General features: G+C 36.1%; 1 protein-coding gene across 1 annotated transcript in view; it reads right to left on the reverse strand.

The window, feature by feature from the left end:
• Nucleotides 1–6,240: 6,240 nt before the first annotated feature.
• LOC129002453 (protein TMEPAI-like) overlaps nt 6,241–22,958 on the reverse strand; it is a 100,334-nt gene continuing 83,616 nt past the window's right edge. The window contains exons 4-6 of the mRNA XM_054430271.1: nt 18,705–18,884; nt 14,443–14,621; nt 6,241–11,160 (exon numbers count right to left, since the gene is read on the reverse strand). Coding sequence (XP_054286246.1) covers nt 11,028–11,160; nt 14,443–14,621; nt 18,705–18,884 — 492 coding nt within the window. The 3' untranslated portion in view covers nt 6,241–11,027. The remainder of the gene's footprint in view (nt 11,161–14,442; nt 14,622–18,704; nt 18,885–22,958) is intronic.

Consider the following 22,958-nt stretch of genomic DNA (forward strand, 5'->3'; position numbering starts at 1 on the left):
TAATTTATATTAGTTTTTATTTTGAATAGTATTTATATTGTCACAAATTGTAAATGAATAAAGTATTTCATTAATTTATTATATGTAATGATTTCCTGTTAAATACTTACTTCTTGCTTATCTACAAGTTTTAATGAATTTAATTTTTAAGATTTTAATGTTGGCGAATTTAAATTGACAGCAGAGATTTTCCAAAAATGTTTTATCAGGGATCCCCCTTCCTTTGTAACTCCTGTGTCTGTCATCTTCGTATAAGGTGAAACAATATCTTAAACCTAACAAGAGAAAATTAGTCAGGGTAAAACGGGTCGATGTCTACATGTACCGGCGTCTAGTTGTACCTGCTGCATTTTGGTGACAGGCGTCTAGTTGTACCTCGTCCAAAGCTGTAGGTACAACTTGACGATGGTGCGGACGTCTAATTGTACCTCTTAAAAATCTGCAGGTACAACTAGTCGGGTACACCACCGTCTACTTGTACCTACGTCTAGTTGTACCTAGGCCTCGAGGTACAAGTAGACGTAGGTACAACTAGACGGCGGGACAACGAGACGCAGTCCCGGGTAAACTTCAAAATCCCACCCTGTAAAATGTTTAAATGTCTGCGTTAGTTGTACCTACGACTACTTGTACCTACGACTAGTTGTACCTACGCCTACTTGTACCTACGTCTAGTTGTACCTACGACTACTTGTACCTACGACTAGTTGTACCTACGCCTACTTGTACCTACGTCTAGTTGTACCTACCGCTAGTTGTATCTCCCCTTCAACTTGTCACCAGTTTAAGGGATTTATTTCATTTCTTTAAAAATCATACAATCTTACAAAAAATTTTTATAAACAACTTGCTACAAAAGCCAGGAATAAATTCAGAGTTTACAAAAACAAGTAATTGAGTATAATGAAGTGTTTTTGTATGGTATTAGTCACGGAGAATATTACAACAAGTTCAAATTAAAAATTTATATGTTATTCTTATGGATATTACGTAAACTGGCGTAGTGTGGTTGTTGATGCATATACTTTGAAAAATAAGTTTATTTCACACTTAACTACTGAATTTCCTCAAAAACACATCTTAATTACCTTCTGTGCAAACGTAATGAAAGCTCACTATTGAAATACCATTGAAAAATTAACCCAGGGAGATATGACTTTTTTTGCACGCTTAGTTCTTAGTAAAACTAATCTTAGTTTAGTTGCAGACTACATAGCCAGTGTACACATACCTAGCTCAGTATCAAATTTAGTTTATATAGTTTAACTAGCTTCTCTAGTTTGTTTGAAATGGAAAAAATTCCAATCACATGTATTATTTACTGTGTATGTTAAATAGAGAAGTCTGTACATTGCATATTTTTGGTCGAGTTTTCAACCACTGGACCTCAACTTCATTGTTCATTGTTCACTGGGAAATCCATTGTAAACTATAAGAAATGCACTATAATCAATACAAATACTTTAAGGTTATGTGAAAAAAAGGAATCAGCAAAAATAGTAATACATAATTGCTAGGCAGCGGTCTATTGCAATTCATTAAGGATATACTGCTTGTATATTTAATAATATATATAAATGTTTTAATTAAATAAGCGATTTTCAGTACTAGGGCTGGAAAATTTTAATTACAACTATGGCTGCCATTCAGTGGCGTATCCAGGGACCCGCCCAAGGGGGCCGGGCCCCCCCCGAAATTTTTTTTTAGTTACCCTGTACCTGTACACACGGCACACGGGAGCGTTGCAATGCGCGTTCTAGAAACACTCAAATGAGTGCGTACACACTACACAATACGTGTTGTTATTATATAAAATGCCGGATTACTGGAATGTTATCAATAAAAACACATAAAGTGCAATTAAAACACGTCTCCGAAGATTGCGCGATCGGAAACCGCTATTGCCGCGATCGGGCATGACGACGATGACGTTTCCGTAATCGAGGGAAACGATGATAACGTGTACGGCCGCGGGAGATGTTCGTGATTTTGACGCGATCGCGCATGACGACGATGACGTTTCCGTGACCGTGGGAGATGTTTATGATTTTTCCGCGATCGCGCAAGTCGACGATGACGTTTCTGTGACTGCGGGAGTAGACAATGATGTTTACATGGCCGCGGGAAATGATAAAATCTTCGCCGCGACCGTGAAAGACCACGATAATGTCTACATGACCGCGGGAGATGTTCATGATTTTTCCGCGATCACACAAGACGACGATGGCGTTTCCGTAACCGTGGGAGGCGATGATAACGTCTATACGTCCGCGGGAGATGTTCATGATATTGCCGCGATCGCGCAAGACGACGATGACGTTTTCATGACCGCGGGAGAGAATGATGATATCTACACGGCCGCGGGAGATAACCAGAATTTTGCCGCGACCGCGGAAGACCTCCCGCCAAAAGACGCCGGATTACTGGAGTGCCGGAGTGGTACAGTGCCGATTATATAGGGTCTTCAATGTTTTATAATTAAAAAAATGACGGCAACTGGTACATATAGTGTCTACTTCAGTATCCAATAGTCATTGCGTGTACATTACATATTTTTGGTCGAGTTTTCGATCACTGGACGACCATTAGTATGCTTTATTCTATAAGTTGAGTGCAGTTTTATTAGCTTGATTTATTTTATTAAAATTACGTCACGCAGATTAATAGTAGTTTAGGCAACTTGTTTAGATTTCAGAACAGTAAAAAACTAATTTTTAGTAGTAATACACCAATATTATTCTCTACTTTAGAGCCTCCAGAGGTGTTGTAAACTGCAATTTATCACCATAAAATACCAAAATTTTTCCCGGGGGAGGACCCCAGGGCCGAAGGAAAAAATTTTGGTATTCCATGCCCCCCAGACCCCCCGGATCGGGCCCCCCCCAAAGCAGAATCCTGGCTACGCCACTGCTGCCATTTCGACCCTGGACAGCAATGCGTAGCTTTCAGCCTCCAATTAACGTCTGTAAAACTACTAAAACATCGTAGTGCGGTGAAAAATATTTGCCAATCATACTCAATTGACTCAGAACACTGCAGTTTCTGATTTAATTAAGGGTATTATTAAAAAGTACTCGTGCAGTAATCAATTAAACAGGGTAATAAATTGAAGGATAGATACAACTAGACTTTAAGGACGCAAAATACGCGCAGGTACAACTAGACGTAGGGACCACTAGTCGTAGGGACAACTGGTCGCATCCGTACAAGCTAGGTGATACTACTTGTCGGTGGGATACACGTCTAGTTGTACCTCCTAAAAATCTGCAGGTACAACTAGTCGGGTGTACCACCGTCTACTTGTACCTACGTCTAGTTGTACCTACGACTAGTTGTCCCTAGGCCTCGAGGTACAAGTAGACGTAGGTACAACTAGACGGCGGGACGACGAGACGCGGTCCCGGGAAAACTTCAAAATCCCACCCTGTAAAATGTTTAAAATATCTCCTTAGACACATTCTTTCTGACATTAGCTTGCCAATGCCATTAACCCTTATCATGGGCAAGTGGTGGGAGAACCTATGGTATTTTATGAGTAAAATTACAAAAGTTGCAATAACTCTTGTTCCGTAATTTTGAAAGCAATGGGGGTTAAGCCAATCTGTTTAGAACTTTTAGAACTACAAAATACTAAACTTAAATCTAAAGTTCGTTCAAGCTTTTTTTTAAATCTTTTTTATATTGAATCGTTATAAATAATAATCACTTTCCAAAAAGTGTTCCCTGCAAACTAACATTTTTGGGATCGAAAACATCTGATCTCTATTATGCTTCTATACCCACACATTTCTCAAACTTAGATTTTTTGGAAAAACGTGATACACTATATTTTGCTGTATTAGAGCGATTCCTACAAATTTTAACACTGCGAGCCACAATGGTGTAAAATAATTTAAAACTACTAACAGGGTAGGGGGTAGGGGTGACTTATTTTTTTTTAAACAACAACCCCTATTGAGTGACCCCTCATTTTAAAGGGCTTGTAAAAAAAAACACAATGACGCAAACCCGAGGTGGATATCTCACCCCTAGCCAAAATGGCAGGTATTCCAAAACTTGAATCACTGTATGTGATAAAGCACCAATTTCACAAATATGGAAACAAATCTGTATTTTAAAAATCGAAATAGATAGAAACATTCTGTTTGTGGAATTGATTGTTAACATAGGTTCCGCAATTTTTTACATCAACAATATTTTTAAACCCCTTTAACAGGGTAGGAGGTGGGGGTGATTTATTTTTTTGATGACAAACCCTTTTGAGTGACCCCTCATTTTGAAGGGTTTGTCAAAAGAAGTACAATGACGCAAGCCCGAGGTAGATATTTCATCCTTAGCCTAAATGGTGGGTATTCCAAAATTTGTTTTATGTAAAAAAGCACTCATTTTGGAATACCTGCCAATAAATCAAATATAATCAAAGAATAAAAATAAAATAAATCAAAGATGGAATCAAACATATATACGCTTGTGAATTAAATCAGAACGATAATCAAATTATAAAACCTATAGTGTACGGGCCGCAATTTTACCCCAGGACTTTTACCCTTTCATGAGGTTAGCTCAAAATGTACAGCCCGGATTTTTACCCCCGGAATTTTACCCCTTTGCCAGATATAGAAATTAGTGAGAATAATTCATTTTCTTCAAAATGAATTGTTTTTACATGTATACCGGTAATTAATTGTTTAAGAAATGTTCACCCAATTATCATTCAAATGGGCTACTCAGTTTGTTTGCATAAATATTAACTAATAGTTGTCCCCAAAAGTCAAATCCTGAAATTTGAATATCAAAATTAAACAGCAAACCCTGTTTACTTATAGTTGAGATTACAAATAAATTAAGATAGGCTACTTAAAAATGTTTACTATTCAATCAAAAATAAAATCAGAAAATTAAATGATTTCGCTAATTTATATACCTGCACAGGGGGTATAAAATTCCGGGGGTAAAAACCACCTACTGTTGTATAATAGTTGTACATCTACAGTTGTATAAACGCTAGTTATATGGACAGGGGGTAAAATTCAGGTTTCTTTTGCTAATCTAATTTATCACGCTCTGTCTATTTTCATTAAACTCCCAAATCCACGGGGGTAAAATTCTGCCCGAGAACAAACTTTAGAGCGCTCAGATGAATACGTCATAGTGACGTCTGCTCTGCTCAGAGGGTAAAATTCGAAGGGGATAACATTCTGGCGACCCTGATGTGACGGCAGATGGCAAAAACTGGTTTGAATCTAATGGCCTCCTTTTGAACACCAGTAAAACCCAACAAACTCTCTTCCATACTTATAATAAGGTGCTAAGTGTGGAATGGAGTGAGATTATCTATGCATTTTTGTTCATCTAAGCTGTTTGTTTAGCCAGGATCATTTATTTAAAGCCCAATGGTCAGAGACAGCTGGGACCAGTTTCGAACCTTAAAAAAATACTGACTTGTCTCAGGAAGGCAATCGCCTTTAAATTATTAGGCCCAATTCACACCGAACGGACGTCGGGCGGAGACGTGGCACGGACGTGGCGAGGACATATGTCCGTTCCTCGCCTCCCCATGTAAACAAATTGGTCAATGCACACACAAGTGACGTGGCGCGGGCGGCCGCCCTCTCGCCACCGCCACGTCGCTTCGGCGTCCCTCGTGGCGTATCGGAAGTGGCATGTCCGTAGCGCGCCCGTTGTTCGGACTGCAAATATTGTACTATACTTACCAAACTTCTTGTGTATAGTGTGCTTGTACTTACCAACCTTGTTGTGTAGAGTTGTTTTTGTGTGTAGATTGTGAGTTGTTTCTTTACTATGCGAGATGACATTGAATTTAGTATAAAATTTTGTGAGAAAGTAGAACAATTCCCTTGTTTGTACTAATTAAGTTGACAGAAATTAACTAACACCATTGACATTAATAGAAATAAGCAAAAACCAAAGCTTCTAGTCTACATACAGGTTGTCTCGCCACTGTACAGTCCCTTCACCGTCCCTTCGGTGTGCATTGAACACGCCACGTCATTGCCACGTCTGTGCCTCGTCCGTGCCACGTCTCCGCCCGACGTCCGTTCGGTGTGAATTGGGCCTTAAGTGAGCGCTATAACCAGTCAGCTACCCCAGCCTTGGTACTTCATTGTATTGGATCAGTGGTCAGTTCAGTTCTCAATGGTGACCAAAGGTTTACCAAAAAGCTTTGTAGATCAATCAAGTATGAGGAAGGGGTGGGGGGGGGGGTGAATTAAAACAGTCTTATTTTAATTTCCGTTTAATTTCTTTAAATGACTAAATTGGTGATAACATTGACCGCAATTTGTTTTTTTCAGTCGGAACTGACATTTTCGTTAGTAGTACGCTTAAACTTTTTCACATTAATTTAAATAAATAAAAAATAACAACACAGTACATGCAGTAGATAACTGAAATTCAGTCGACTGTGAGTCTCAGTCACATAAATAAATACTACCATAAAATTTTACTGCATGTTCTAGACAAAAAAGATAAAATCACAATGGAAACATGTCGTATTTTACATTAAGGAATAACCTCTTCCGTTCTATCATACACTTTATACAGTTATAAAAAACGGTTTCATCTCATTAAACCATAAACAAAATAATAAATTGTGTCTAGAGCGTGCGCCATCCGTATCACCCATTTTATTTATTTTACATAAATTAAATATAATATACATCGAATTACCGTACAAGCGATATCACCTCGAAGTCCGGCCACTTCCGTAGTCGCTGGGGCCGGACCTCGATGTCGGGAACCACAAATATTATCACAAAGTGTCCCACTTGCGGCAACTGAGAGCGGACGGTCGTACGCTTACATTTGTACTTAGTCGAAGGCAAATTTGAAATCCTCGGACCGCTAGGAATGTTTACTTTGGTGTCTTTTTATAGGCTTTGAGCTAAAATATGCGTGTTAATTTTCAATTAAAAGTAATTTCATAAATGTGAGAAAAACAAAAGGTAATACAGACACATTTGTCACTCAACCCGGCTACAATAAATTTATGACTGTAACACAGAGTTGGAGAATCGTTTGGTTTTAAACAAAAGTAATACAAACAACGATAGTTGGGTGGCTAAGAAGTAATGATTGTCGTGATCCGTAGTCCGGCGTGGCACACGACCGTCCGCATCTCTCAGGCCGAGACTCATCACTCACACAGTTCTGAGAGTTCTCCACAACACAATCTTCTAAAATAAATAACGAGAGCGGTCCATAAGTCAGTCCAGCCACTGTGATGTCCATCTTGTCCCCACCGCCCGCGCCCGCGACTCTTCCATAAAAGGCACTTTTAGAAAGCTAGGAAAACCAAGTGTTGGAGCTAAAAGATTGATTCTAAACTAATAAACGATACTAGGCCGCTGGCGTTGGGCGGTGCGTCCTTCCCTTAAACAATACAGATAATAACAACTGAATAAATTCTATATTAAACACTGCATATATATAATTATGGATATTATACTGAAAGACTCTGAATAATGGGCAATGGTTGTGTGCCAATGAAAAGTTGTTTTAATATACGAGGTTAATTTTAAAGTAGAGAACCAATTCAAGACAAAATGTTTTTAGAACATATACTAGGACTTATGATGCACAGTTAAAAAGTCAAAATAACAAAAGAAAACTTTTGATTGAAAATAAAATAGCATGGGAAAGAAGGCGAGTCTCCTTTTCAAACCAGGATAGAAGATGAGCTACAAATATGTATACCCGTAAATGTGTGATTTCAGTTACTACTTTACTAGAATAGTTGCTTGTTAAAGGAAACATCTATTTCCTAAGAGAATAATTCTCTGACACATCCACTACCCACCTATCCAGAGCTGTATCCTGAACTACTATGCTGGAATAAATAATATATTTATATATAATATTGATATAAATCCTATTCTCGAGCCTATGGTGAAAATATTGTTAAACCAATGTTGAAGATATTGCACGGTGAGGGAGGAAGCAGAAGTGCAGTGTAAAGAATTACCGGTATGCAGCCTCGTTGCCGTCCGAAACTAATAAAAAATTAACTCAATAGTAAATATACAAGGTTATTGAGGCTACATATCGATACTTGTAAAATAAATCATACTTTGCAAAGTGCTAAATATTTATGTAATAAGCTATTGGAAGAACTGAAAGCTCAGACAGCAACGAACAAATTGATTGGAATCACAATTTAGTCCAGATTGAGGTCAGTTTGTCTTTGGTTTAACAAAATAGAACCAGCTATTTTGAACACAGAAATTAAGTCACTTGTCTTAACACAATGTTGACGCTTGAATGCATTTTTTTGGTCAATTAAATAAACAAATGATAAAAATACAGACTATAAAGCACAGCACGAACTGAGTCGACTACGGCCTTTTTAAAATGTTAAGATACACGTAATCAAATGAGACGCCGCGCACTACACCGGTCCAGCTTGTGAGACGCCGCGCACTACACCGGTCCAGCTTGCCCTATACAGAGCAATTCGGTTTCGGCGTCGGCTGGTCCTAGGAGCGACTTAGGCCTTCCGCCGAATCGGCAAACTGAAAATGAATTGACGATTTTGATAATCCTGTTTATGAAACTTGGAATGTGGTGGTCTTAATGAATCTTATATCACTAAAAAACTCCACCAGTTGTAGAATGTTTAAATTGTAAAATTTTTCAATTGTTTACCATCTAAATTGGACGTTCGTGTAACAACCTTACTCCATGTAAGTTTTTGTTACTTTTGGAGATATGCAATTTTGTATACAAATGTTTTGTGTGCACTGACAGCAACACTAGAATGGTGAACTCGAGGTTGTGACGTTTTTCCGCCTGGTGTCAAATGGAGAAGGCCAGTGCAGTGCACGGGTAAACCGCTGGAGCCAGGTACGTAAGGCCGAGCCGTAGTCGACTCAGTGCGTACCGTGCTTTAAGATATATAGTTTAAAAGTCTAAATGTAAAAACCTAATCAAAGCTGTATTTTTTAGGATTAGGATCATACATTTTCTTAAATTTATTCCTGAGTAAAAACCTTGGATCTTTATCAACCATTGTATCACACTGTAAAACGTTTTAAACTGAATGCCGTTCCACAAATTCCAATTAACTGAATAATACTTAAATACACCAAACAATCAACATTGTACAAAGTAGAAATATAAACAAATAAAAATTCCACAATTAATTAATGAAATAAAAATAAATAACAGACGGCAACCCTTGATTATCATCATATAGCCTATCACAGACACACTTCTATGGACAAATGATCAGCCTAACTTTAACAATTGAACTAAGTGTAAAATAGGCTAAGGCATTGTCCACTGCAAAATGTTCCTACTTAAACATTGAAATTAGCTTCTAACAGTATTATCAATAAATCTACATTAAGTTTATGTGTAGTATTATGCATATTAGGATTGATTCTATTTGTATATAAATCTGTATAACAATTCTTCCCTTTTATAGTGACATAACAAATATTAAAAGAGATTTTGACTACAATATACAGTTTATAATAAATGAATAAACTACGAATAAACATAAATGATAACATTCATAGAATGAATCACACAAGAAGAAGACTAGTGAATCAGCCAAGTATATATTTGTTTTAAAATATAGATATTTTGTCAGAATAATCTGTTAGGATATTGACTTTCTATGTCTGTTACTTACTTTTACTTTACATCTTTTAGAGAAGTAGCTCTTCAACCATGAATTTGACAATGGAAACAAGAAGAATGGAAGTGGAGAACCTATTAGAAGCCTATGTCTTTCACTCCAATGAGTGTTTGATATATTTATGATTTTGATTGTAAAAGTAAAAGTACAATTTGACATTGGTCAGGTAACAGTGGTTTAGTCATACAGACAAATATTTCAGGACTAAATTAAGAAAGTGTTGAATGTTATACCAATTTGAATGTATCCATTCATTATACGCTATACAATAATACAATAAAATATAAAACTAGCACAACAGTTACTGGTAAATATAAAGGACAACAACTGTTTCAAGTAACTAAATCAATAAAATAATCAATTACAATTATAATACTGAAAAAAGTACAGATAATATAGTAAATCCAATAGAATGGATTTGGTATCGTTGAACACCTTCAGTGGTAACAACTTAAACAACATCCTCGGTTTGTTCATTATCAATTTCTAACCTCAACATTTTCATTTGAAAACCACTATACACATTATTATGTAGGCACATTCATTCAAATGGAGACATTTTGCAGTGGAATGGACAGTTCAAATCTCCATTGATGTTTGTAAAGACGCAAAATTAGGTTACTATTCTATCTTAGTTACCTTGTCTGAACTGGGTTAACATTATTTCTGTCTGTTAACTCCAATCAATAATTAATTTTTTTAGTAGGATCAGCTAGATTTGATTGCTAGAAATGTATTGTAAGTAGAATAAAAAGTACAGAAGATAGTAGCGTGTGGTACAGAGCTGTTATGGCCAAATATTTTCAGGGTTAAAAATATTGTCTACTGTATAGGCAGGAGTAAATCCTCCACAAATAGGAATAAAATAAAAACTAAAATGTATAATACTGATAATATAGATTTAAGCAGAGGTGTATATCCTCTGCAATACAGGTTATACAATTTAATTTCACTCAGAAACAAGATTTGACCTGAGACCTAACGTTGCAGCTACAAACATCAGGAGTGAGTTTCATACCAGTTGTACATTATCCTAATTAATCTATCAACTCTGAGTCGTAACAATTGAGCTAAAAACAGCATTTGCAAACTATTCATAAACATTTCCGTTGCCAGTGTTTTTACGTCGCTCTGACAAGATTCAGCAAATCTGGTGAAAAATTATACCTACAATTCGATAAAGTTTTTCTAGTTTTTAGATTTCAATTTAACAAAAAATTACTCTTAAGAATTCTGTGCACAAAGTAGACTGCCCGAAAAAATAAATCTGCTACGAAACTAAACACAACATCCAAAAGGCTAGCCAAGAATTACAAAGATGGAATGGATCGTTCGCCAGCGGATGATAGAGAGAAGGCGAGGTGGCCTAGAGAGGCGATGGCGAGGGGCGAGGTGGAGGCTTGGGGGCGGGGGGATGTGGTGGGTCCGCGACGGAACTGTTGGATAACCTCTGTCGTGTGGGAACTATCACAGCCGGTAAGTGTGGTGGTGGAGGGTACCTGAAAACACAAAACACAGGTCAACATTCTAACCTGTGGGTACAAAACTGTTCGCAATGGATTTAAAATTTTTGTATATTAATTTGTATAATTGTATAATAATTTCTTTTAAGGAAGTCTCACATAAAATTAATTATTAGGTGCATTAAATATTTAGTAAATAGAAATTTTCCACATGTACTTTTGTACTACAATGCTTTTTTGTACTAAGTTATTGGGTGTATTCATATTGCTAACCTAGAGCAGAGAAGCAAGATACCAACAGTGTGCCTATAGCTCTTGGTATGTTGGGGCGGAAATGTACTCGTACCGAGCTAGGAAGAGCCTGAACGGCGATGGCCATATAGCATTTTGTACAGCAACAACAACAGCATTTTGTAGCGCACAGGTCCTTCCTGCAGCGTAAGCGCTGTAGTACGTGATGGCAAGGGGGAAAGGAGAGCGGAAGGCGATAACAAATAGTATTTGCTATAGACACAACTTAAGTGTGTAGGACTACCATTGAACGGATCCTCTGTATCTTACTTCTCTGTCTAGTGGTTAGTGTCTCGGACTTTGACATCCCTTTGGAGTTGTCAACAATAGAAATTAACGGAGGGATGAATTTGATTCCCGGCACATCCACAAAACTTTAATGGGTTTGGACCACTTTCCCATAACAACATTTAATCTCACGTTGACTTCAGTTAAAATTCCACTGGCATATAGAAATAAAAAACTGGAAGTGTGAAACAATGGTTTTGATTCATGGGTCAACATCCCACGAATGATAGCAGTGATTTTCTAATGGTGGATGTAGCGCATACTTTTAAAATTGTTACCACTGAGCGTAAAATGGTTTTAGAAACAGAAATGAATCAGTTTAGTTCTAAAAACTCATGTGGTCATGAGAAAGTCAACTGAATGTTAAAAATACCCCCGTCACAGCAAACCAGCTGATCAAGCAAATTTCCATTTGCCTGTGATGATCTCCATATGGCCATTGTAAATAGTCACAATATTACTGCGATAACATTGTTACAGTCAGATTAAATGAGGAGTTGGACTTGCCAAGGTTGGATAAGTGGGTTACTGTATATGCTTTTTATAGCTCTACAAGATGGTTTGGAAAGAAACTGCAACATTTTATATTTTGAGTGTCAAAAATGGGGAAACCCCATTTTCATTCCATAAAACCCCGTTCTCATAGTCCGATCATGCTGATAGTAAACTCGTTAAATAAATGTAGGTTTACAAGTTTTCGTGGTAGTCGACATAAATAACTTACATAATGATATATACATAAATTTGGACGGATGATGTTTTTGGCCTCTGGCAACATCAGAACGATAAAGCAAAGAGGTCCTGGTCTAGGTATTACCAAAAGGGGTAAAAAACCCCTGGTCAGTGGTCCACCCCACATTAGTAGTGTTTACATCGTCTTAGCAAGAGCTTATCCCCTATATGGGAAATTAGCTAAAAACAATAGTAATAATACTGTAAACTGTATGTGACAAAGTTACATAGAACAAACAATGATTAAATTGCACTCCAAAACAGATTTGACTCAAAGCAATAATAATGGACCAGAGGGTAAAAGCATCAAAACAACTGCTGGCATCTGTGACCCAAGGTCATATACAATGTTGTAATGCAACTCCAGTCACTTGACAATAAGTGATGGAGAAATATGGACAATGTGTTTAACCCTTTGACCACAATGTAATGTTGCTACGGTTGCAACTTGAAGTAAAATGAATTGTCAAAAGGAACTTGTCATGTGGTCAGTTATTAACTGTCAGAAATAGCAAAATCTAGGCTACAATGCAATAGTACCGTATTGATTAAAACAGTTGAACAGTGGATTGTCGATTGTATGGTTTTCAATCAATAAATCCGTGAACATTTAGAGTAAAGAGATAACTTAATAAAATTTGTGCACCCTTCTGATAACTCCCCCCCCCCTCCCATCGTGGGGAAATGGGACAGGTGGCAATAATAATAACGTTTCTAATAAGTTTATTTTGATTTAATCATGTATTGTGCACAACACAGAGGTCGGCCCCCAAAGTATTCTTCATACCGGTGATGATTATCCCCCCCCCCCCAAATCACGGAAAGGGACCTAAGACTAACTAAAATATTGTTACGGTAACTCCCCCTTTCTTTAAAGAAGATTGTAACTTTATTGCTCTACTAATTAAACTAAAGTTAGTTTTACGGTAAATGTGCCTTAGCTACAGTAACTTCAATCATTAGAGCACAAACCCACATGGAGAATGCAACATGTCAAGACTTGTTTGTTGTCTATGAAATACTTTGCTACTGCCAAGTTATGATTTGTATTTGTTGCAGAACAAATTCCCTGACATAATCCTGTCCCCAGTGGCATTTTTTTAAATTACGAATAAGATAAAGAGGGGGCCTGGGGGCAGAGCCACCAGCGAGCCAAAGGCGAGTATCTCTTCTACACTGGGGCAAGGTTTTACGGGGATGCGGAATACTATCCCCCGGAAAACTACCCCCCAGGTGAAACGTGACGTCACAAAATCTGCCAACTAACCAATATGGAAGCCGTGTCCGCGACTGGAATACTACCCCCCCTAGACAAATCATGCTATTTAATTTTAATTTTAATTCGAGTAATTCCATTGGATAATAGAAAAGTCATGTGGTGAATATAAAACAGAATTTCGAAATGTTACAGCAAGTTTGGTTGGTTAGGTTAGGTTAGATTAGAACTGTCTGACAACTAAATTTGAGTGTCCGTGACTGGAAAACTACCCCCCCCCGGTCTCTGACGTCAATATGACGTAGGGACCTGTTTGGGGGGGTAGTTTTCCGGGGGGCAGTCTTCCGGCGACCCGGTTTTACTTCTCTCGAATTAGTATTATTATAACAATACTCAAAATAGTTACAAGTTCAATTCCCGATACACCCCTCCATATGGGTTTGGAACACTTTCCAAAAAAGCGTTGAGCATTATTCTCTTTCATATTCTCTAAAAATATTCCAACAGTGTAGCAAGAAAAAAGAGTAGTGTAGGCTTGCATAGCATAAATAATTATAGCCAACAAGCCCACATTACAAAATCAGCTTTGACTGTGTCCATAAAATGAGTTCCTGCTGCATTTGTATCTTTCTTTGTGAACACAATTAATTGTTTGCAGAAAGAGATAAAAAAGAGATATTCTATATCTTCATCTTCAATTACAAAAATAAGTTTCTCCTAGGCATCTGGATAATGGAGACTGGAGAGATTGCATTATTATCAAGCCAACTGTTTGTATAGGCCTTTCTCACCTACTAGACATGGAGTGGCATCTGACGACACCGTGACTCCACTCGCTAGATGTGTGGGAGGAGGAGGAGCCTAGAGACAAAAGCCCCGCGGAACTCGACCGATAAGGTGGCGGACTCTCACCGTCAAACACCGTCCGGTTCGGAGGCGCTCGGATACATTTCTGGTAGATTTCGCTCTCCTGCAATCACACAATGTTGTTTAGTTAATTTATTCAAGTGTAGACAAGGATATTTAGGTACAAAAGCCAATTGGGGTGTCAACACGATGAAATATTGTGTTTTGCGTCTCTTTTTGTGTCTTCAATGTGCACTATAGCTTACCCGGACCTTTTCCCACGTAATCTAGCTGGGATCACCCCTTTTGTTAAGGTGTTATACTAGATTAACTTACTCCATTACAAGATAATGTATAATTTCATTTAAATATTCTAAACTTAGCCTAGTATAATGATTTAAGTAAAATGTTGTAATGTATCTATTAACTTCTAAAATGACTTTTCAGGAAAGCGATATAGCTGGTTAATTCATAACAAGTACGTGATGGGGTTTGTTTTGACTGCAATTTTAGGTGTGACATAACATTGATGTAAATTACGCTTGTAAAGGCGTTCTAAACTCAAATAAAAAATAAAAAACTGTTAAATATACAGGTTTTAATAACATTTTTTGAAATTGATTATGGTTTTTTATTTTAAGTGGTCATAATTTTGCTTACTATTCATTTAAAATGCAATACCTTAAAAATGAAATACAAAGGAAAATACATTTGGTGTCCAGGCATAGAGAACTTAAATAACATAACCTAACTGATAAAGACTCTCCCTCTGGATAAGCTACAGGTTGAAATGGTATCCTTATACTTGTCTCAATATAGAAATATCCAACCACCAGTCTCCCTCACAATACATAACAAGTATTTTCAGATGCTTCCTTAGGTCAGAACAAGACTGGGCTGAGGTGATCAGTTCGAACTACACTTTACTTTGTGCATATCTTATTCCTGACAAACTCTCACAAAGGTGGCTGAGGCCATTGTCACTTCACATAAACATTTGGCATCCGTGCAAAGTGTGCTTTGACCCTGGTTTATTCTCAATTTATTATTTGATCATTTGGCCGCCACTGCTAACTAAATGCTACGTCCCGAGGCTGCAAAGTTGTGCAAATTGTTGCTGATTAGCATTTTTCATCGCAACAGAGTTGCAAAGTTTGCCAGATCAATTCTTTGAAAACATTTATTGTTTCTCCTTGTTGTCGATTGTTATAGAGAGACTACTCCATGACTGGCAGTAGCTGATTTATTAATGACAAAACCCTATTAAATTGATTTGCAAGAATTTTTCATTTTTTCTAAGCTAAAGGATGCCAACAATTTTATAGAAGTTGGTAGGCTACTCGTAATTTAGATTATAAATACAAATTGAGATGAGGACAGTATTGGGGAAATTTTAATCTGAAAAGATGAGTGCAGAATGAAGTGAGATGCCTCGTATGCTAACCTGGTACAAAACCTAATTCAGTGTAATAAGTTTGGTGTAATGAAAGGATGATGTCAGAAAATAAAACACTTTTTGAGCACAACAGAAAGCTCAGAACTTGAAAATATCATATCTTAGTTTAAATTTCAACTTTATGTACTGTACTGTATTTTTTAAAAATTATTGATGATTTATTGTTTTAACAATTGGCTTTTGTACAGGAGATTTGATATGTTGTAGTCCTTAGACTCAAATATAACAAATAAACAAATAATAATAACAGTTATAATGTCTTTTGAATTTTCACAAAATTATCAAAATAATGAAATAATATAAGATCTTAAAGAAACAAATGCAAAATGTTCAAACTAATATTCAAATAGAAAATTTAAACCAGCAATTACAAAAGTACAAACAAAAGTATTAAACTCGGCAATAAACCAAAATGGAAGACATTAATTCTTCTTCATTTCCTAGTTTTGAACATCATGCCATAAACTCCAGATTATGATGCCATAATCAAAGTAATGGAACTCTACAGAAACTGTTCACTTAAACCAGTGATCATAAATCTGAGTCTGCAGCTAAGTAAATTAAATTTGAATAATTAGGAAAAATATCAACTAAAACAGTTGAAATCTGTGGCCAGGCTGCATGAGTGCTCAAGGGTATAAAAATAATGTAATTACTGAGCGTTTATCATGGAGGATTATTGGATGACATAAAGTTGCACTCTCAGGTCGTTATAATGACTTAGTGCACTGCAAATAAACTGGCTTAACTCTGTGAAATAAAGTGTGGCTGCCATTGTGAATATTCTTGCTATTTTGCATTTCAACCTGAGAGGTAAAATTTGCTGAGTTAGAAAATTGTACGTATCTCTTACACTTATATAAGTCATAAATCTCTTACACTTTTTCTCTCTAATCTCTATACCTTTATATATCTACTAATATAATTAAAATAATAGGATGTCATAAACGTTTTTTTACCTGTGTCATAGATATCTTCCTTGGTAGGTTTAATCCATAAAGTAGTCGATAAATATTATCAAATAACTTCTTGATCAGCATTGTACGTGTTATTAAATTTACGGAAAGTAAATAAAAGAAACGTCTTATAACACTTAAAACATATATTTACGCTTATACTGTTACTCACAATAAGACGGTAAATATACAAAAAAGATGGTAAGTGGTAATAGATTTCGATTGGACACTCCACTCATCGCAGATTGGAGTTCCAATACCTCTCTATCGGAAAGATAAAAATATTGGAATAAAAAGGTACTAATCACATTAAATAGGTTATAGTTCCGGCACCTGATTTTTTACAAATCGAGCACTGAAGGTTCCTTTATAATATATATAATCATGCATTCAATTTTAAAATGTATACTAACTTAACATATTAAGTCTGCAAAACTTCAACAATTTATGTAGTCTTTTTAGAATATTACGAGCGCAAAGATTGATAAAAGTTCATACTAGATATGTGTTAAATCTGTGGTAATAGTTTCTCATTATATCGGATCTGCTGTACGTATCCAACCCTACATCAAATACAATATATGTTTATTAGCAAAGGAACAGAAATGTTTCATAGAAACCAATAACATAAATACCAGGTGAAAAAGTTGTTACGAGACTGAGAATATGAACAGAGTAGACATATTGAAATAAATGGCGGCAGTAAAACTCATCTTGAATAACACATAGCAAGTTGACAAATTGAAAGAGCGAACGCAACACTGTTGCTTCTAAGTATATTTAGACCTGCAGTTTGGAACGGGGATATAAATCCACTATAACAAGGCCAATTAGAATTCTTCAACCCGATCATTCGAGAGAGGAGTGTTATAATTTTTGTCTTCTGGAATTAGAGAAGAATAAAACGGACATGCTGCCAGCCAAGGAGCATCTGGTAGCCACAAACCGACGGCGTTGTCACTATAAAGTAACTACACGATGTAATCTGACAATGCAACCCACGTGGTCAGATCTTGGCCCTTGCTCTGCTCAGTGCTCAGTCTAAAATACCATCAAATGCATTCCTTTAGCACAACCACCTCTGAACACTGCACTTTGGTCAATAATTTTGCATTGCGATTGCAACAATGTTACAACTCTTAGTTTGAGGAATCACTGCGTTTTGTAAGCCTTAGCATATTTCACTAAAGGGAGGAAGCTATTTCCTTAGGTGGCATGGTAAGACCTATTTCTAGTAGTCTACCGATATAAATTTACTTTGCCAACTTTTTAAGAAAGCCAAACTGTTAGGATGACTTATTGGAAGCTATAGGGTCTTTCATGTTTCAAGTCAAGGTAAAAAATGGGACTTTAGACTGTAAAGGAAGTCTGTGAGTGGCTCATTCAACTAAATGCTTATTTACTAAACAATTGGCAACATCTGGTTCATATAGATGGAATGTCTTATTTCACTATCAAAGCTCAATTGTAGCACTCATCTTATAGTTATTAACAGCCTCCAATACAGATCAATTGTTTGTTTAAAAGAATTAATTCCTTATCCTTGATTTACCATTGTTGAAGTTCTGTGACATACCTGTTTCCTTTTTGTGTAGTATAACGATTTACTTTTCATTTTAATTGAGTGAGTTTTCATTTGTGGTGAGTCAGTAGCACGGCGGACTAGGAATCCACAGCGATGTTATGGGTTGGCGTCCTGCATATTATTGAACTTGATCAGTGCAATTGGTTCTTGCACTTTACCCGCTCACCACTCGTTTTGCTTAGGCCTACGACCCAAGTGGATGTGACGTACCTGTTCCGAGTCGCGTATATGCAGCCTAGTCGAGCTGCCGTAAGGTATCTCCTCGCCATCTGGCAGTGATATGCTAGGAGGCAGGTCCAGTTCTAGGTCTGTGTGTACAGAGTGCAGCCGGATCTGTCGGTCCCGCTGCGCTCCTAGGTCCCTCTCCATTCCCGCCTGCACCGCCAACATCTGCAATAAAATATAACGGATTAATTCAGGACCTTCCTACTACAATCTTTAGCAATTTTAATTATTTAATCTATGTTTTGCATGTATAAAGAATTTTGAAGTCATGAATCACTCTTCTACCTATCTCCCCTATACACTGAAAATAACTTAAATAATTGGCTGTATGTTGTTTCAAAAATTGAATTAATTAGGTTTCAGTTTTCAATGTGATGAATTTCAATTTCAAATTGACCTATCAATATACTGTTTATAAATGATATAAGGATTCTAATCCAACATATTGATATCTTGAAAACTTTATTCATAAGTACACAAATAAATATGTATATATAAATATTCTTCAGGATCAAAGTCATCATAATTTATTATACACAGGGTCCATAAAGTCCCGGGTCAGTTAAATATATATATTTTTTTATGTTTAAAATAGAACTACAAAACTTTGCACAAAGTTACTGGACATAAAAATCTATTTGATCACATTTCAGTGATACTTCCTCAATCCTCAGGGAGCAGCCCACTAGGAGTCAGAAGAAAATCTTAAAAATGTAAGCACAGGTTGATAACAGGTCACTGCAAATTCAATGCATCTTTGAATAGCTGTCATTTTGGACTCGGTTGTCCATTTGAGTTCGGGTTTGCGCCAAATTATATTCTACTAATAAAGACTTTTATTTGATATGCAAATCAACCTATGCTTACATTTAAGATTTTCTTCTGACTTCTAGCGGGCCCCCCTGAGGAAGTAGCGCACCATTGAATATGTGATAAAATAGATTTTTATGTTTCGTAACTTTGTGCAAAGTTTTGTAGCTCTATTTTAAATATTTCAAAAAGATATTTAACCGACCCGGGACTTTTTATACACTCTGTATAACAGTTCCTTTTATTTCTAAACATACTTAGGGGAACACATCAAGTTTGTCGAGTAGGTAGTTTTTTCCAACAGTATGTCTCCTTAAGGTTGTAAACTAGACTAAGGGTTTAAAGTTAAAACCAGGTCTTGTAACATAATTTCACACTGCACAGCACAACCAATGCTCAAGATAGGCCTACTCAAAATATCTAAAAGAAAATATAATTGTATTCTTGCATAAAGTAGGTCTAGTAATACAAGTAAATGTATTTTTCTTTAAAACAATACCAAAGAACAACACTTCTTATCGGATGGATCTAAATAAACAGAAGTGATTCACTTTGATATTTCAAAATAAATTAATCTAAAAAAAAATGGATAAATTATAAACCTCTCAAAATAGTTGGATCATAAATTAGTCAGATCAACCGAGTGGCTGACAAGATTGTTAGTTAAATCAGGAACAAAGCAAAAGCTTATAAAACAATCCTAAAATGAAAAAGCTGACAATCGGATAGACAGGCCTGGTGGAGACTAGGGCAAGAATTCTGACATATGATAAATTTACTTTGTGGGCCACAGGATGTTTCAACTTGGCCAGCAAATTGTTTTCTTTAAAATAATTTAAATATTTTGTTACATATACTCATTGTTCCAAAAATAGCAAGATTACATTAGCAATACAATAACTGGTAGTGGCATGTTACTGTGCATATTTTTAAAATCAACGTTATGCCTATTGTATTTCTTTGAATAAAACCAATAGTCGTAGTAAAATTTTCATGATGGTCCTGAAAGATTCCAAATATATTTTATAGAAATTAAGAGATTTAAACGTTGAAATTAGCTGCAACACATATGTACATTATAATATAAAATAAAAAAAAATTCCAAATAATATAAGTCAATTCTTTCTGACTAATTGAAAAGATAGTAATTTAAAGGTTGAAAAGGCAAGACAGAAAACAATTAATTGTATTTGGGGATTGGTTTATTTTATAGTAATATAATGTATTGTACTGTGCAAACGAATATACAGGGTATGGCTAAAAAGTAACTTGCACCCCCCTTAATTTATAAACCCTTTAAGATATTTGAAATCGCTTTGCGACAACCTTTTTAGACATGAGGGGTTACAATAATTATGGATAGTTTAGAAAATGTTTCCCTTAGGGGTAGCGGGGGTAGGGGGTAGCTCAAAGTTTTCAAATGACAAGTATAGTTGAGTTTGGTATTATTTTACAGATCTTGACTAAACTAAACAATTGACATAAAGAAAACCAAAATCGGACCAATAATAACAAAATGACGCCCTAAAACATTTCAAATCCAAATAACCATGAAAATTAACTTTCACCCCCCTTAACTTTTTTAACTATTTGAGATATTCAAAATTGGTTTGTGGCAACCTGTTAAGATATGAGGGGCTACAATAATGATGGTGAATTAAAAGAAAAAATTAAAGTTGGGGTGGGGTGTAGCTCAAAATTTTCAAATAGGTATGGTTGAGTTTTGTATCATTTTACTGATCTTGACAAAACTAAACAATTATCACGGATTAAATAGAAATCGGACCACTAATAACAAAATGGCAGTTAAAAACTACTTTTAATAACCATTGTCTTAATAATTTTTAGCAACCATTTTATTATTAGTTATCCGATTTGTATTTTCTTTATGTTTATTGTTCAGTTTTGTCAAGACCTGTAAGATCATACCAAACTCTAACATAATTCCTATTTGACAATTTTGAGCTACCGGACCCCCACTACCCCTAAGGACAAAAATTTTCAAAATTAACCATCATTATTGTAGCCCCTCATATCTAAACAGGTTCCCGCAAACCAATTTCAAATATCTCAAAAGGTTTAAAAGTTAAGGGGGGTGCAAGTTAATTTTCAGCCATCCCTAATGGTTATTTGGATTTGAAACGTTTTAGAGACCCATTTTGTTATTATTGGTCCGATTTTGGTTTTCTTTATTTCAATTGTTTAGTTTTGCCAATACCTGTAAAATGACATCAAACTCGACTATACTTGCCGTTTGAACATTTTGAGCTACCGGTACCCCCGCTACCCCTAAGAGCAAAATTTGCATAATTAACCATAATTATTGTAGCCCCTCATAACAGGTTGCAGCAAACCGATTTCAAATATCTCAAAAGGTTTAAAAGTTAAGGGGGATGCAAGTTAATTTTTAGCCACCCCTCATGGTTATTTGGATTTGAAACGTTTTAGGGCGCCATTTTGTTATTAATGGTCCGATTTTGGTTTTCTTTATTTAAATTGTTTAGTTTTGCCAAGAACTGTAAAATGATACCAAACTATACTTGCCACTTGAAAATGTTGAGCTACACCCTACCCCTGCTACCCCTTAGGGCAAAATTTTTATAATTAACCATAATTATTGTAGCCCCTCATTTCTAAGAAGGTTGCCCAAACTGTTGAAAGGTTAAGGGGGGGACCAGGGGGCAAGTTACTTTTCAGCCACCCTGTATAGTGGGATGATACAACACATCTTGGCATCTTGTAGTAGTTGGCATTTTATTATTGTGTAGTGTATTCTATAGTATTGTGTAGATTTATAATGTAGTGGCAGATCACAGTATCTTGTTGTTGGTTATGGTTGGTATTGTATTGTTTTTCGTATCTAATTGTAATGTATAAATTTATTGTATTGTTTGAATTTATATGTAGAGAGAGAAAACAAAATATCTTGGTATCTAGTTAATAGTTAGTATTGTTTTTTTAAATATTGTATTGCATTGTATTGTAATGTATAAATGTATATGTAGAGTAAGGCCCCTCGCCCATTATGCGATTTGGGTCGTACAACACTGTTTCGGAACGACAACATTCCAATAGTGAATCTTGGTATCCGATGGATGGCTGGTATTGTATTGTAAGGTGTAAATGGATATGTAGGGAGAAAAGAACACTGATCATGATATCCACCTTTGGTTTGTAGTTCATGGTTTTGTATTGTAATGTGTAAATGTGTATGTAGAGAGAAGAGACAACCATTATTGGTATCTAGTTGTTCGTTGGTATTGTATCTAGTAACTTTATGTGTAGCAAGAGGAAACAACAACTTTTGGTATCTGGTGGTTCGTTGGATATTGTTTAGTATTGTATTGTGACGAGTTAAATGTATATGTTGAGAGAAGAGACAACAAATCATGGTATCTGATGATTGGTTGATATTTTATTTTATCCTTA

The sequence above is a fragment of the Macrosteles quadrilineatus genome, unplaced genomic scaffold (assembly GCF_028750875.1).
Source record: "Macrosteles quadrilineatus isolate MER2022 unplaced genomic scaffold, UCM_ALF_1.0 Scaffold_9__3_contigs__length_116548681, whole genome shotgun sequence".
Classification (NCBI taxonomy): domain Eukaryota; kingdom Metazoa; phylum Arthropoda; class Insecta; order Hemiptera; family Cicadellidae; genus Macrosteles; species Macrosteles quadrilineatus.